The sequence below is a fragment of the Lutra lutra genome, chromosome 6, assembly GCF_902655055.1.
Source record: "Lutra lutra chromosome 6, mLutLut1.2, whole genome shotgun sequence".
Lineage (NCBI taxonomy): Eukaryota > Metazoa > Chordata > Mammalia > Carnivora > Mustelidae > Lutra > Lutra lutra.
Window position 1 is genome coordinate 59,837,388 of NC_062283.1, and position 17,462 is coordinate 59,854,849.

At 42.6% G+C, this 17,462-nt stretch overlaps 1 protein-coding gene across 2 annotated transcripts in view; it reads left to right on the top strand.

The window, feature by feature from the left end:
• The first annotated feature begins 1,182 nt into the window (after nt 1-1,182).
• CLIC5 (chloride intracellular channel 5) overlaps nt 1,183-17,462 on the top strand; it is a 157,753-nt gene continuing 141,473 nt past the window's right edge. Inside the window, exon 1 of one of the 2 annotated variants that reach the window (XM_047732580.1) lies at nt 1,183-1,785. In XM_047732580.1, the coding sequence (XP_047588536.1) occupies nt 1,273-1,785 (513 nt within the window). In that variant the 5' untranslated portion in view covers nt 1,183-1,272. The remainder of the gene's footprint in view (nt 1,786-17,462) is intronic. The other variant, XM_047732579.1, reaches the window with a different exon arrangement.

Sequence of the window (17,462 nt, forward strand, 5' to 3'; positions counted from 1 at the left end):
TGGGTTGTCACTTTAAAAGAACCATGTGCATGGTGTGAAGAAGGGAAACGGGAACTAGCAGAATAGAGTACCCCATTAAAAACAAAGAGCCTGGGGCACCTAGGTGGCTCAGTGGGTTAAGCCTCTGCCTTCAGGTCAGGTCATGATCTCAGGGTCCTGGGATCGAGCCCCGCATCAGGCTCTCTGCTCAGCAGGGAGCCTGCTTCCCCCTGCCTCTCTGTCTACTTGTGATCTCTGGCTGTCAAATAAATAAATAAAATCTTAAAAAACAAACAAACAAATCCCAAAGAGCCTGTCTATTTGTGGCATCTGTAGGTGACATCAAATAGGCAGTAGCTCCTCCCTGCTTATCCCAGACGTGGGCCAATTGCACTAAGAAAATCTTGAATAGTTTATTCTGTGCCCTTTAGGGTTTAGTTTTTCTTCCCAGCCTTCCAAATATGTTTAGAAGTCTCTTGACAGCAGAGAATGTATCTTCTATCACATATGATTAGTGCTCAGTGAGGTGCTGTCCCTAACAGAATGTTGGCAAAGGTCTGTTGACTGTAATGATCACATGGATTTAAGCAGGAAAATAAAACTCAAAGCCATAAATCTTTGAGTTCTTTATTTTGGGTGGTCTGTACTGATGCGACTATAGACCATGCGTTTATCTCCTTTTCCTTCTGCCATTTAATCACCTAGTGGTGTTTCCAGATAAGAAATGCAAATGGAATGTATTACCTAACTGGACCATGTATAACTCATGTATTCTAGGGTATGGATGCTTGCAGAATTGTTTCGTGTCATGAATTCAGCTGCTAATGGATGACTTACCATTGTGGAGAACTGCTCTCCCCTCAGCTGCAGAGACTTCTTGAATGTTGTCAATATTTGGAGGCAACTGGAAAAGGGAGCCCTCTTGAGTGACAAATGGCTAAATATTCAGAATTTCAATGTGGACTGGGAAGATAACTCAAACCCCCTTGCTAAACTGAGGAATCTCAGAGTTCCTGGCAGTGAGGAAACCTCCAGAGCCTGCTTGAAAGTATCCTTAGGAGTGAAGGAGTTAACTGAGGGTGGCAGCTTTATCTTGCGTCCAATGGACTTGTGGTTTGCTGGTGAAAGTCTCTGGTAAATGATTGTTAGAGACGTCTCATGGGTAGCTGTTGCTAGTCACTATGTTTCAAAAGCCTGTTGATTCCTGTGCAAGGTGGTACAGCACCCTCTCTCCCTTTCTTCATTCCTGATTCATTCAGGTCCTCCTGCAAAAGATCTACCAGATCCACGAACATGAACGATGAAGAAAATAACACCGTCTATGACACAGTCCAAAAGGAAGGGCTGCATGAGCTTTCAGACCAGCCAGAAGAGGATGAAGTTCCTCTTTATGATAACATCCACGGAGGCCTGCCAGAAAGCAATGTCTATGCCACTGATCTGGAAACCCATGAATATGACTCTGTTTATGTGACTGGAGGTGAGGAGAAGGGCTTGACCTCTTCCCAGCCAGAAGCAGCTGGATACCTCCTGCCTGATGAGGATCTTGCCCAGGATCTTCACCCAAAGGAGCAGCAGGAAGACCAGGGCATCTCAATGGAAGAGTTACTCTCACCCACCCAAGACCAGGAGCCTGGCCCGGAGACACCCCAGAAGGATGGAGACAGGAAGACGGGACACTGGCTTTCCCCCCAAAACTTCACCATCCAGCAGAGCAGGGCCTTCTTCACCAGCAATTCTGCTGCTGATGGCTTGGAAGCAAACAACCCAGCTTCCACACACCCTGAGATCAGCCTGTTTGTGAAGGTAAGGGCAGTCTCTGATAGGTACCCTTGCATGGGTGAATGGACTAATTGGGGTCTTCTTTTGCTCCAAGTGTCCAGGAAGAGATGCAGGATGTCCTGGTCTTTGGATCTCAAGACATATTCAAGAGTAGGGCTGGTTAAATGAGTCAATTCCAGAGTTCCCTCAGGAATGCTCCAAAGTATAAGAATTGGAGAGTGCATTTAAATTGTGTGTCTCAGTCATTGACTTTATAGACTACAGGCAAAGCATGTTTTTTAGAGTTCACTTCCAAGTGAGCATAAAATGCAGCTCAAATCCTTACCTATGTGACAGACATTGAGTATTTTTTCCCGACTGGTTAGATTTCTTTTGTCAACTTAGTTTGCAAAAATGAAACTAAGTCTTGCGAGAGGAAACCGAATCCACAGTCAGCCAGGCACCGGGGTTTCCTTCTTAGTATTTCTAAGGTCACAGATACTTCAGATATATGGTCAATAAACGTTACCTCTGTCACTGAGCCTGCCCTTTCTGCATCAATATAACAAAAATACCTGATGAATCATGAAATTATTTCAGTGGTAAGAGTATTAAGACGCTAATAGCCAGTGTTAATGTTTAATGCTTAGATAGATAGATTCTCAGAACTTAGATACTCAGAACTTTAATGCTTATGATGTAGAAAGAACCTTGGTAATCTTTGTTTTAGACTCATATTGTGGTAAAGACCATTTATTACAATGTTATCAAAACATTAAAAAAGTGGGCGCCTGGGTGGCTCAGTGGGTTAAGCCGCTGCCTTCGGCTCAGGTCATGATCTCAGAGTCCTGGGATCGAGCCCCGCATCGGGCTCTCTGCTCAGCGGGGAGCCTGCTTCCTCCTCTCTCTCTGCCTGCCTCTCTGCCTGCTTGTGATCTCTCTCTGTCAAATAAATAAATAAAATCTTAAAAAAAAAACATTAAAAAAGCATTCCAGGGCTATCTTTATGAATCATCTTTATGATTCATAAATCATGATTTATAAATCAAAGATGATTCGTCTTAATGAATCACGAGGGAAGAACATTCTTCCCCAACATCCACTCCCTGACAATATTCATATTTACACTTTTCTTAGTATGAAGACCACGTATTAATAAATACTTTGTTTTAACCCACAAAACCCTCAGTTCACACTTATTTGTCCCGTTTGTGGTTTCTAATAACTCCAGTAAAATAGACTTTATTTGCTCATTGAGGATATTATTATTTTTTGACTTTGTATTTTTCCCTAGTTGTTTTGTGTGTAAATTGCATCTCCTTTATTCTACCACAAGGTTTTTATTTTTTTTTTAAAGATTTTATTTATTTATTTGACAGAGAGATAGAGAGCACAAGTAAGCAGAGCGGCAGGCAGAGGGAGAGAGAGAAGCAGGCTCTCCGCAAAGCAGGGAGCCCGATGCGGGGCTCCATCCCAGGAGCCTGGAATCATGACCTGAGCCGAAGGCAGCTGCTCAACCAACTGAGCCACCCAGGCGCCCCAACCACAAGGTTTTTAAAGAGCAACTAGCGGGAGTATCTGGCTCATACTTAGGGACCCCTCAAAACTTGCCTGGTATTATGTTATTGGGGGGGTGGGAGGGGTGTGAGAGATGAGGAGGGAACTTACTGTCAAGAAATCAGCAGTGTGGTACAGGAGACAGATTTGCACGTGGTTAATTTCGGTGAATGAGAGGCTCAGCTGAGCGCAGCGGGTATTCCCGGGAAGGAGCAATCAAGTGTGTGGGAAGGAATCAGGAGAGGCTCCGCTGAGGAGGTGACTGATGTTCAAACAGGTGCATACAAGCAGCCTCCCAGCTTCCAAATCCACATCACTGTTATGTTAGTTAAAAACAACAACAACAAAAACCTCCCACAAAACCCTGCACTTAGTGAGGAATAGTGGTGTATTTTTCTCGGGACAGAATCATCCATGCAGCTTTATGTAGCCGACAAGGTGGATCGTGGTCACTGGCGACACCCATTAAGACATTTGTAAATTTGGCAGAGTGTTGATTTCCCCAGAAGTTAGCCTGCCAAGGGTGCCGAAGCAACGGAAGTAGGAGAAAACAGAAGTATTGGCATCTCCCGCTGGTATCGGCAATAGGAAAAACTGTTTGAAGGAAATGTGTGGTCCTATGTTAATTAAGATCTGTAGTTCCCGAAAGCAAATATTGGCTTTAACGAACTCTTTAGGTTTACATTCTTTTTTTTTTTTTTAAGATTTTATTTATTTATTTGACAGAGATCACAAGGAGGCAGAGAGGCAGGCAGAGAGAGAAGGGGAAGCAGGCTCCCCGCCAAGCAGTGGGTTGGATCAATGCTGGGCTTGATCCCAGGACCCTGGCCTTAACCCACTGAGCCACCCAGGTGCCCCGGTTTACATTCTTTTTAATGTAATTGTTAAGTAAGACGCCTCAGCTCCTATGTGGGCACTATTTTTTTTAAAGATCTTTAGCAGCGCTCAGTAAGAAGAGCGACGCTCCCCATCCCTGCTTCCCCATCCGGCACCAACCCCACCACCGCTCTTTATTCAGTGTTGAATGGAAAATAAACGCAAAGGCAGAGCCTTTAGGGGGCTTCTCTCCTTACTTGGGAGTGGAGGGCCTAAGTGTCACCTGCTCAGGCTCCTCCCTCCCCCCAGCTCTGGGGTGTGGGAACAGCAGAATGCTGGAAGTCTCCTGGGGTCATTCTTCCCCTGAGCCATTGTGGTGCGGACCACTTGGGCTGCGTCATAACGTACTCACTTGCATGCATTTTCAGCTGTTCTAGACAAGCCACGAAAAATGTCATGCGGGTTTGTCACTGTGTGTTCAACCGACATTTTACTGAGGCTCAGCCATTTCAAGGGTGTCGGGCAATGTCATAATTAAAATATAGCAGTTATTTATTCATTCAATGTATTGTTATTATGTCAGGCCCTGGGTTTATAACAAAGTCCTGGGTCCCCCGCACTTTGCACTGTAGTGGGAAAAACTGGTGGACAATAAGCAGATACAACATATGCCTGGTGGTGATGGGCTTTAAAGAAACCTGAAACAGAGTAACGGGTGTGGACGTGTCCTACTGTCCTATGTAACAGATGACCACACAACTCAGTGGCTTGAAACAACACAACAAATGCATGCCCTTGTACTGCTGGGCATCAGAATCTGAACTAAGTCTTATGGAGCTAAAATCAAGGTGTGCGCAGGGCTGTGTTCTTTCTGGAGGCTCAGGGGGCAATCTGTTTTCTTCCCTCTTCCAATTTCTAGAAGCTGTCTTCATTCCTGGTTCCTGGCCGACGTCCTAACTCCATGGCACTCCCTGCTTCTCTCCTCACTGTGCCTTCTTCTAATCTGACTCCTCTTACGTCCCTCTTATAAAAAGACTTGTGATTAGTTCGGGTCCCCCAGGATAATATAGGATAATCTCCATTTGAAGATCCTTAATTCAATCACATCTGCTAAGTCCCTATTGCCACCGAAAGCAACACGCATGGGTTCTTGCAATTAGGACATGGACATGCTTGGGAGCCATTCTTCCGCTTCCCACAGCAGGACAGAGTGACAGTGAGGAGGGGAGTGAGGGGGCAGTGTGGCTGGAGTTGGGGGGGAGCAAGGGCGGTAAGGTGGCAGCAGGTGAGGCCAGAGAGGTGGAGGTAGGCACAGAGCACGTGGAGGAAGCCCTTTCCCTTTTACTTGGACTGACATGAGAGACATCAGAGTTTTTTTTTGTTTTTTGTTTGTTTGCTTTTTAAGACTCCTTTATTTATTTTAGAAGGAGAGAGAGATAGAGCATGGGGGGGGAGGGCAAGAGAGGATCTCAAGCAGACTCTGCACTGAGTGCAGAGCCCGACTGAGGGCTCGAACCCACGACCCTGAGACCATGACCAGGGCTGAAATCAAGAGTAAGCCGCTCAACTGGCTGAGCCACCCAGGCGTCCCCTGGCTGCCTTTATGAGTGCAGACTGCAAAAGAGAAAGAATAGAAGCAGAGAGGACAGTTTGGAGGCAGTTGAAAAACTAGGCAAGAGACGATGGTGGATTGGCCAAAAGTGACCACAGTGGAAGTAGAGCGGAGTAGGACTGCAATGGCTTTGAAGAGTGAGCCCAAAGCTTCTGCTGGGGTAATGTATAAAGAAAGAGAAGAACCAGGGTTGTCTCTAGGGGTTTTGACCAGAGCTACTGAGTGAATGGAGATGTTATTCCCATTTCACCTATGACGTCTTCTCCAGGAATATATGCGCAAGAAAATGTGCTCATACAGTCACTCATACACGGTCTTTCCTCCCTCCCTTCTCCCTCCCTCCTTCTCACCTTTCCTCCGTCCTTCTTGCCATCTGCCCATCCATCCATCCATCCATCCATCCATCCATCCATTCATCATTTACAACTTACTAACTACATGCCAGGTACTGGATAAGAGACAAACATACCATATCTTAATGCCAACTCTCCTGTAGGAGAAGACAGAGAAACACAATTCTTGAAGATAAGGAAAGAAATAATTGCTTCTTGGTCATTTCACTGAGATCCAGTGTAAAAAAGGTACCTAATGAGAGTTGTAGTCCATATTATAGACAGCCAAGAGGGGTGGTTGGTTCAGAATTTGCCACACAGGAGTGTGCAAATTGTCTTTATGTGTTCTGCTAAAACGGAGGGACCTGCAGACATAATTGTGTTTGTATGTGTGTGTATAAGAGACAGAGAGAGAGGAGAGAGAGGGAGAAAGCGGAAAGAGACAGAGATAAAGTAGGAGAAAGAGAAAGGGAAGAAAAGAGAGAGAGATTTCTGGCATTTTGTTTAATGCAAAGAAAAAGTATTCTGATGATGGTTATTATAAAGAAAAATGGTACAAATGAACACCACTATCCTGCACGTAATTGATGCCACTGATTATGGCAGGCGGTATATGTCATAGAGCAGGTTCTGGAAATCTGCATGGTTTGAAATGTGGCTGAGCCAATTAATTTCTGTTAAATTGTTAAGCTTCTCTGAGCCTCAATTTTCTCTTTAGTAAAATGGGTTTTATAATAGTAAGCTCCTCATAGGATTGCTATGAAGATTAAATAAGATGGTCCATATAGTTGCTTGGTATAGTATCTGACATACAATAAGTGCTCAATATTTGTGAGCTTAAGCTATTATTTATTGTGATGAACCTGAACCATCCACAAAATAATAATATTTATTTTAAGCACTGTGCCTTATAGTTAGTAGACATTTCATGAACGTACCATTAGCTGATCCTAACATGGACAGTGAAATATTGTGGAAAAAGCAGTGGTCAGGATATTCAAATACAACTTTGTCAATAATTTGCTATCAAACATTCCTGGATCCACATTCCCTCATTTGATTTCAGGGTATATGGCCCCAGCTCTTTACAGGGGTGCACACATATGCTACCACATATTACCCACTCTGGGATACCACTTGACGATGATTATTATCTCCAGATTTGGGTGTGGTTGGAAGAACCAACATGAGACCAAAATGCTTTGCCCTTCAGTTCATGTGCAGCCCGTTCCTTGGAAAGCACCTGCAGAGTCTGTCTCTGATGAGAAACTCATAGGATCCCCATCCAGTGTTGCACACGTTGTGCACTGAACACATTTAGGAGGCACTGTTAGCTATGTAAATGGTACCCTCTGAAGTCAGGCAACACAATAGCCCTTGTTAATGTTTCTTAGACTTGTAGCCTGGAAACTTGGTTCTAAAGGAGTGACTCCCTACAATTTGGTTCAGCATAGCAGAAAGTGTCACAGAATTATTAGTAATTGTTGTTATTGTTATAGCACAGGAAGCTGGTGCTGTCTCAGGTGTCATGGTATCCAAAGTAGGGGATTCAACATAATTCATGAGATATTAGAATATTAGAATCCAAATATAGAATAGTAAGCAATATTTCTATTTAATTTTGTCTAGTCCTCTTACATGTTAATTTTTAGCTATTTAGTAATGTGCACAGTGAGTTCTTCCAGTTGTACATCAGTATAATTTGTAAATGAATGAATAAGCCTAAGTTGTGGATAAATGTTAAAATTTTGTCTTGATAGCGATGTTCAGTTTTAAAAATCTTATGGGCATATAAGGCATCCCTTTCTCTTCTGCCAGCATCTGAGGGCCTGGGAATCTTTACTTGGCCAAGCTCTGGTGTGAACAAGTCCCCTCACCTTCCATATCCTTCCTGGAAGTTTTCTAAAGCTGAGGTTTGTTTGGAGGCAAATAAAAATTCATAATTGTAAAATCCCACTGAGAAAAGAGGGAAATGCAGCTGGGTTGGGATGTTAGTGTGCGGCTCAGTTGAGGAGTCAAGGAGGACATTGCAGGCACTGGGTTCAGCATAAGCAAAGGCACAGCAGATATGAGTGTGTGTATAACTCCATCTGATTGGCTGGAGTGGAGAGAAGGCATGCACAGTTTCAGAGCAGATGACAAGGTTGATGACCTAGCAATTCAGTTTGCATGGCAAACTGGAGGGCTTGGATATTATCCTGAAGGCAACCGAGAGTGGTATTGGGAGCAAAGCCATGTTTAGGATGATGGAGAAGCAAATTAGAGAGCATTTCCGCATACTGCGTGGATCAGGACCCAATAGACATGTAGCAAGCTTCATTTCTTTTTGTTTGTTTTTGTTTTGTTTTGTTTTTGTAAGCTTCACTTCTAAAATTAGTTCAAGCACTTAGATATAAATTCATTGTGTGAAATGACCACCTATAGTTTTTTTTTGGTAATTTATTCATTCAACTATCTGGATATGTCCAACTATTTAGATACTTGGCTGATACTTGGCTACATAGAGGCAAATTTCTGGAAAACACTAGCCAGTGTGATGCTGATTTGTATTTTAGCTATATGTATATCTAGTTTTGTTATATTTGGGTTGGAGAATATACGGATTCAGCACCAAGTTTTTATTGATATCATTTTAGGATAGTTTCTAGTTTAAAAAAAAATGTGTTTCTATGGTCTATCTTAGCTTTGCTGGGCTAGTTAGAAGTTGTAGCTATCACGTAGATGTCTAGAAATGTCTGGAGCCCTGCAAGGGTCTTCCTATTCCATGATCCCTGGTGTCACTAAAAAAGCATGCCAAATGTGTCCTTGGAAGCACTGTGAGAAGAGACAAGTCTGACCCTGTTGCATGAGCCCAATCATGCTTTCATGGAACAAATGAAGCTTATATTAAATAGAGCAATGAGCAGGTTTGATCAAAGATGTCTATTCTTCTCATAACTTTCTTCTTCATTAGGGTGCTAGGAACATAATCAAACCCCAATTTTAGTCAAAATCATTTCCTGGGTCCCCATATGAATGAGTTGGCTTTGTGAACCAATGCCATCGATCAAAGAGGTCACAGAATTCTAGCGCTATGATAAGAAAATTAAAAACCAGAAGAGTCCACAAACTTGCCCATGGCTGCCTGCAAATTAGTAGCAGGCTGGGGCTCAGGCTTCTAAATCCAGGGCACTTTCCTTTAAATTGGCATTCCTAGCCTGGGATGCTGGATGTTCATGGATATGCTTCGGGAGGTTTTGGAACATTCTAAAAGTCTATGCATTTATTTATTTATTTATTTATTTATTTATTTATTTATTTAGTGGAGGATGATCTCATGATGCCTCAAGGTTATTTGTCATTATGATGCATTCCATTTACCCTACCTAGGTATTCATGCCTTGTATGTCCATGTGGGAGGGAGTAGAATGTGTGATGAATGGCCCAATTCATTCTTTTTTTTCTTTCCTTTGAGGCCAGCTGCTTGCTCTAAGCCTTTTAGTATCTGACGAAAGCTTGTGGAGAAACCCTCCCATAAGGGTAATGAAGGAGCAGGACCTGAATCATCATGGGGATTATGTCAGCTCTGAAAATGAAGGCAAGGTGCTATTCTGACATAAAGACCCATACTAGGATCCACCTGTTTTCTAGGGGAAATTTTGGACATTTTCCTGCAAGGACTGCAAGCTCTATGTCCATGTACCCACAACTACCTTGGTGGGCAATATTGTCACTTATACAAACTAAACTTTTGAGTAACATAGATTTCTACCTTTTCACTTCCCCATAGTCTAGTCAATTTCATTTCCTGAATGTTCTCTTCTCTCTGTCTTGGCCACCACTGGCCACTGTCATCTTGGCCACAGTGACTCAACTGGTCCCTCAGCCTCTGGGCTCAGCTCCTCGCCGAGAAGCCCCCACCTAGTCACCAGAATGATCCAGATAAAGAGCACATCTGACCATACTCTGTTTCCAGTCGTGCAGCCCTCCCCACTGTTCCCAGGGAAAAGGCCAGAAAGAAGGGAATACATATGAAGTTCTACATGCTCCATCAGCCTTTCAGCCAAGACCTACAGCATTAGCTGCTACTCCCCACTCACTCTTTGCCTCGAAAAGTGTTGACTTGTATTTTACTGCATCCTTCATGCCTTTTAAAGACTGGGCTTTTGCTCACATTGTCCCTTTCAATGCTATCCCTTCTGGAGACAACCCACTGTCCTAGAAGTCATCTCTTGTAGATGCATTTTCTGGCCCCTCCAATCAGGGCTGGTTGGAGTCTCCTCCATTACTCCAATGTATCCGTTTTCTAGGATTCCCATAGCAAAGTGCTTCAGACTGCATGGCCTAAACAACAGAAATTTATTTTCTCCACCAAGGTGTCAGCAGAGTTGGTTTCCTCCAAGGCTTCTCTCCCTGTCTTATAGATGGTCATTTTCCTCCAGTGTCTTCACATGGTCTTTTCTCTGTGTGTCCATGTCCTAATTTCCTCTTCTTATAAGGACAACCAGTCCCATTGGACCAGGGCCCACCTAATGATCTCATTTTAACTTCATTAACTCATTAAAGATCCTATCTCCAAATACAGTCACATTCTGAGGTACTAGGGATTAGGATTAAACATACACACTTTGGGAGAACACGATTCAGCCCATAACACTGAATGCTACAATTACCTCTTTATATCTGTATCTCTCTCTCTAGCTGTGAACTCTTGCCTTTTTTCCATTCTCATATACTTAATCCATGGCTACTTAAATGATGATTGAATGAAGGAAAGGAGGGAGGGAGGGGGCAATGAGCTACCCCCAAGGATGCTCAGGGCAATGCAGCAGCAGGAAGGCTGGTCCCGGGGGACTGCAACAGTGGTGCTCCAAGCCCCCATATTAGTTTCTTAGAGTCACTGTGACAAATGTGACAAATGACCATAAACTGGAGGCTTCAAACAATAAGAATTTATTTTCCCACAACACTAGAGGCCACACTCCTTCTGCCAGTTCTAGGGGAAAGTCCTTCCTTGCTTGTCCCAGCCTCTGGTGGCTCCTGGCATCCTCTGACTTGTGCCTGCATCACTCCAGCCTCTGCTCCATCATCACATGGCCTTCTCTCCTGTGTCTGTCTCTGTTTTCTCCTCTGAAGATTCTATTTATTTGAGAGAGAGAGAGCACGTGAGAGAGAGAGAGAGAGAGCGTAAGAGAAAAAGTCTGAGTGTGGGGAGGGGCAGAGGGAAGAATGTGTATGTGGGGGGGTGCTAGATCGCAGGACCCCAAGACCATGACCTGAGTCAAAAGCAGAGGCTTAACCAACTGAGCCACTCAGGCGCCCCTTTCCTCTCTTCTCCTATAAACACTTGTCAATGGATTTAAGACCCTTCCTAATCCAGGACGATCTCATCTCATCTCTTAATTTAGTTAGAGCCACAAGGTTCTGGCCGGGCCCAGCTTTGGGGAGGGAGGCACTCTTGACTCACTGCAGCCTCTGCAGGTAGGAATTAGTCGAGATGAAGCATGGACATGTGACAGCCAGTCCTGGGGTCCATATTGCCACCAAATGCAAGGGGTTCTGTGAGAAGCCAGTGGACTGTTTGCACCTTCATCTCCTTAGATCCCAGACATTGATGAGAATGCCTGGCACGTTCTTCACATCATTCTGACGCTGGGCAGAAAGCCAGTATTCTGAGGGCTTAATTTGATTTGTTGAGCTCCGAAGGAACATTACAATCACAGGACTTGAGGATTCCCACAGCTGTCAGTGTTCAACAGTACAAGGGACAGCCTGTGTTAACAGTGTCACCATAGCTAATGCAATGTGTCCTTCCTCCTGGGCCTGCCTTTGTGTTTCTGCATCCATATAATTGACCTAACACTGTCTGTCAATAGACACAGAAGCCAAACCAAACACATTAACCAGGAGAAGGTGAGTAGTGTCAACACAGGGGGCGAGAACACCAACTGACCACGAGGGGGCTACCAATCACAAGATTGGGGGAAGGGCTTGGTGTTGGACTAGTGGATGACAGATCCTTTTCTGGGCTCCCATTTTCTTTCTCTCTCTCCTTTTTTTTTTTTTTTTAAATTTTAAAAGATTTTATTTATTTGACAGAGAGAGAGATCACAAGTAGGCAGAGAGGCAAGCAGAGAGAGAGGGAGAAGCAGGCTCCCCACCAAGCAGAGATCCTGATGCAAGGCTGGATCCCAGGACCCTAAGATCATGATCTGAGCGAAGGCAGAGGCTTTAACCCACTGAGCCACCCAGGTACCCCACTCTCTCTCTCTTTTTAAGGTATTATTTATTTATTTCTTTGAGAGAAACAGAGCATAAGTAGTGGGGAGGAGGCAGAGGGAGAGGGAAAAGCACACTCCACACTGGGCAGAGAGCCTGACTCGAGGCTCCATCCCAGGACCCTGAGCCTAAAACAGACACGTGGCTGACTGAGCCTCCCAGGCACTCCTGAGCTCTCATTTTCTAAAGAGCAGTTCACCAGACTGTTAGATCCTTGAGGAAGGGACCCTATTTTACTTATCTCTGCAGCACAGTGTCTTGTGGGCTGCTGGACTTGTCATAGGGGCTCTGTAGGTGTTGCTCAGAGTAAAATGAACTCCCAGGTATCCTTCACCCACCTAATGGAGTAAAGACCATCCCTTGGAGCAAATGTGCATATTTGGACACTTAACTTCTCTGCTTTAAGCCCTGTCCCTTGCCAATGTGATCAAGTCCACCCTTGAGCATAACCAAGATCCCAACCCTGCCCCCAACAAGCTAACGGCCTCTCTGGCCCCATCTCCTTCCGCATCTTGTCTCACTCATTACGCCCCCGGAATGCTGAGCTCCCACCAGACCGGCTTTGCCCAGGCTGACTTCTCTGTCTATAGCATTTCCTCCCCTCTGTCATCTGACCAACTTCTCCTCATCTTCCCAGACTCAAATACCCTGGGAGGCCATTTCCAAACCTCCAGGTTGTTCTATGTGATACTCCCTTAGTGTTTACCTCCATCAGAGCATGTGTCACCTAAATTACAATCATCAAGAAAGGCTGCTTCTCCCTAGTCTGAAAGCACTGCAGGGAAAGCATTCTGGGCCATTTCTTACTCCCCTCTGTGGGTAGACCCACTGTTAGCATGGAGCCTGGCCTGTAGTCAAGGCTCAGAAATATTTGTCAAATTGACTGAAACTGAACAGGTTGTGAGAAGAGCAGTTAAGTTCTTTTAATTAATTAATTAACTAATTAATTAATTAATTTGACAGACAGAGATCACAAGTAGGCAGAGAGGCAGGCAGAGGGAGAGGGGGAAACAGGCTCTCCGCTAAGCAGGGAGCCTGATGTGGGGCTCGATCCCAGGACCCTAGGATCATAACCTGAGCCTAAGGCAGAGGCTTTAACCCACTAAGCCGCCCAGACGCCCCCCAGTCCTTTTTTTTTTTTTTATATTTTATTTATTTATTTGACAGACAGAGCCACTGAGCCACCCACTGAGCCACCCAGGCGCCCAAAAGAAGTGGGAACCTTAAAGTCGATTAGGACAACCTCCATTCTGGCCAGAATGGAACAAAAGAACCCAGATTTACACTTAACAATTAGAACATTACTTTAAATGACTGGTAAGGCAGACCAACTCTACAAAGTGATTGTTTTTGGGCATTGGGAATAAGCAGCACAGAATCCAAATATAGCAGGATGGTCTGTCAGTTGAGGAGACAACACCGTCTGGGGCATGGAAACATCAGGGCAGCTAGAGTTCACAGATCTAAATACTGGAGGGGATAAAGATGTAGAGAGAAAGAGAGAGAGAGGGAGGGAGGGAGAAACTACCAAGTGTGGGGAAAGAACTGGAAATGAGTAGGAGAAACAGTACCAGAATCTCACATAGGACTGGTTGTAGTTTTTTTTCCAGCAGTCAGAGTGGAAGCACCCTATACGCATCAGATGGAGTCCTTAGAAGCATATTGCTTTAGTAGTGGAGCTAAACCATTTTTTAGGATGGGATTTTCTAGACTCACCCTTAGAAAGATTACGAGTAAGCATCAAAAGGATCAAATTCATTCCAAGTAACTTAACTGCCCAACACTTTAAAGAAACATAACATAATCCAGTATCAAACAACATAAACTTCACTATGTCTGGCAATCAAAATCTATTACTAGACTATGCAAATAACTATAAAAATAAAACTCATAATTAAAGAAAAGGCCAATCAATAAAAATAAACTTCATGCCCATATATATGGATATATTGAATATATATGGATAAGGTGATAGAATTAGTGTACAAGGACATTAAAGTTGTCATTAAGAATAGACTCCATATGTTTAAGAAGGTAGGGGAAAACATGAATATGATAAGGAGAGAATTGGCAATAAATTCAACACTGAGATTAAATCAACAAATAACTTGAGGGGTGAAAATTACCAAATTCACCCCCAAAGAAAGATATCCCTGGATATCCCTATATCTATTAAACACACTGAATTTTAAGGGAGGGAGAACCCTTCCCACCAGGAAATCTCTAGTGAAAATGCTTCCCCTGGCAAACTCTATGAAACTATTAAAGAAAAAAATTCCACAAAAGCTCTTCCAGTAAACAGAAGAGGAGGAAACACATTCTCAACTCACTCTGTAAGGCCTACATTATCTTGATAACAAAACCAGACAAAGAAATTAAAAGAAAACTACAGATTAATATTCCTCATGAATACCAAGGCAAGGACTTTAACAAAATTGTAATAAATCAAACCTAGCAATCTATGACAATAATGATAAATCATGACTAAGTGAGACTGATCCCAGAAATCTAAGGTTGGTTTAACACAGGAAAATAAATGAATTTATTTCACATTAACAGAAAAATTAGATGAGGGGTGCCTGGGTGGCTAGTAGGTTAGGTGACCCACTCTTGATTTTGGCTTGGATCTTGGTCTTGGGGTCATGAGATCTAACCCTGCCACAGGAAGGCTCTGTGCTCAGCAGGGAGTCAGCTTGCGATTCTCCTTTTCCCTCTGCCCCTCCTCCTCCTCACATGTTCTCACTGGCGTGTGCTCACTCACACTCTTTCTCTAAAATAAATAAAATCTTTTAAAAAAGAAAAACCACATGATAAAACACATTTGGTAAAATTCAATACACATTCATGCTTTAAAAAACTCTCAAAAAAAAAAAAAACTAGGAATAGAAAAGAACTTATGACATCTGTGAGGGGCACCTGGGTGGCTCGGTTGGTTAAGAGTCTGCCTTTGGCTCAGGTCATGATTTCAGGGTCCTGGGATTGAACCCCATGTCGGGGTTCTTGCTCAGCAGAGGCGTCTGCTTTTCCCTCTGCCTCGGCCCCCCCCGCCTTCTGTTCTCTTTTTAAAATAAATAAATAAATAAAATCTTCAAAATAAATAAATAAGATCTTAAAAATAAAGACATCTGTGAAAGGCATACAGTTAATGTCATCTTTAATGATGAAAGATTGAATATTTTCCTTGTAAAAATGAGAACAAAGCAAGAAAGGAAGGAGTAAAGGAAAGAATACAGATTGGAAAGGAAGAAATAAAGATGTCCTTTTTAAAGATGATGTGAGAATATAGAAGAAAATCTTTGTGACCTTGGGTTAGACAATCGTATCTTGGGACACAAAAGCACAAATGATAGAAGAAAAAAATTGAAAAATGGACTTCTTCAAGATCAAAAGCTTCTGTGTTCAAAAGACACTACTCTGGAATTGAAAAGTCAAGCCTCAGACTTGCAAACTATTTGAAAAATACTTATCTAATAAAGAAATTGTATTGTGACTATATAAAGAACTCTTAAAATTCAATATAAAAAGACACAATACAAAAGTAATCAAAACTCAACGTCACTCATCATCAGGGAAATGCCAATTAAAACCACAATGAGATATCACCTCACACCTGACAGAATGGCTAAAATAAAAAACACAAGAAACAACAGGTGTTGGCGAGGATATGGAGAAAAAGGAACAGTTTGCACTGTTCGGTGGGAAGGAAAACTGATGCCATCACCATGTAAGACAGTATGGAGGGTCCTCAAAAACTTAAAAATAGAACTACTTTGCAATTCACTAATTGCACTACTGGGTATTTACCCAAAAATACAAACCACTGATTCAAAGGGATCCATGCACTCTTAAGTTCAGAGTGGTTCTGTTTATAATAGCCAAATTGTGGAAGCAGCCCAAGGGTCCACTGATTAATGAATGAATGAAGAAGAAGTGGTGGATATATACGATGGGATATGATTCAGTTATAAAAAAAGAAATGAGACATTTGTGACAACATGGGTGGATCCTGAGAGTACAATGCTAAGCGATATAAGTCAATCATATGTGGAAATTAAGAAAAAAACAAATGAACACAGGATAAGAAAAGAAAGAAAGAAGGAAAGAAAGACCAAGAAATAGATGGAGAACAAACCAAACGGTGGGTGACCAGAAGGGAGGTGAGTGGGGGGATGGGTGAAACAGGAGATGGGGACTGAGAAGGGCACTTGTCATGATCAGCACTGGGTAATGTATGGAAGTGTTGAATCACTATATTGTACCCTTGACATGAGTATAACCCTGTATGTTAGCTATACCAAGACTAAAATTTTTAAAAAATATAAATTAAAGCTCCAAGGAAACACCATTATACATTTACCAATATGCCTAAAACTTAAAAGATTGAAAATACCAAGTGTTGGAAATAAACCAACTAGAAGTCTCATCAAATTTCTGGCAGTCAGTTGGAAAATAATTTGGAAATTTTTAATAAGGTAAAATATCCACTGACCATATGATCCAAGAATTCCACTCCTAAGTATTTGCCCAAGAGAGATGAAAGCATAATCAATACAAAAGGTTATGTGTGCACATTTACAGTCCCTTTGTTTTAAAAGCCCCAAACTGAGAAGGAACCCAAGAGTCCATCAACCGGTGAATGCATGAATGGATTGTGGCATATCCATACAGTGGAATACTACTTAGTAATAAAAAGGAATGAACTGCTGATATATACACCAACAAGAATGAATCCAAAAGCATAATGTTAAGTGAGAAAAACCACACACAAAAGACTACACAGAGTATAACTCCATTTACATACTTTCTAAAAAGGCAAACCTGTAGTGATAGAAAGAGGATCGGTGGTTTCCAGGAGTCAGAGGCTGACCGGGAGGAGATTCATGACAAATGAACAGGAGGGAATTTTTTGAGGTGATGGAAATGTTTTACATCATGATCGTGATGCTTGTTACTAATTGTATACATTTGCCAAAACGTATTGAAGTGTACACTCAAAATTGCTAGATGTATGCAAATTATATCCCCGTAAAATTGCCCCAAAGAAGCAAAGAATATAATAGGATATATGGTAATGTCATAAGTATTAAATAAAAGGGAAAAAAAGGAGAGAATTTCAAATATTGAACACACATATCTATTCTAGAATG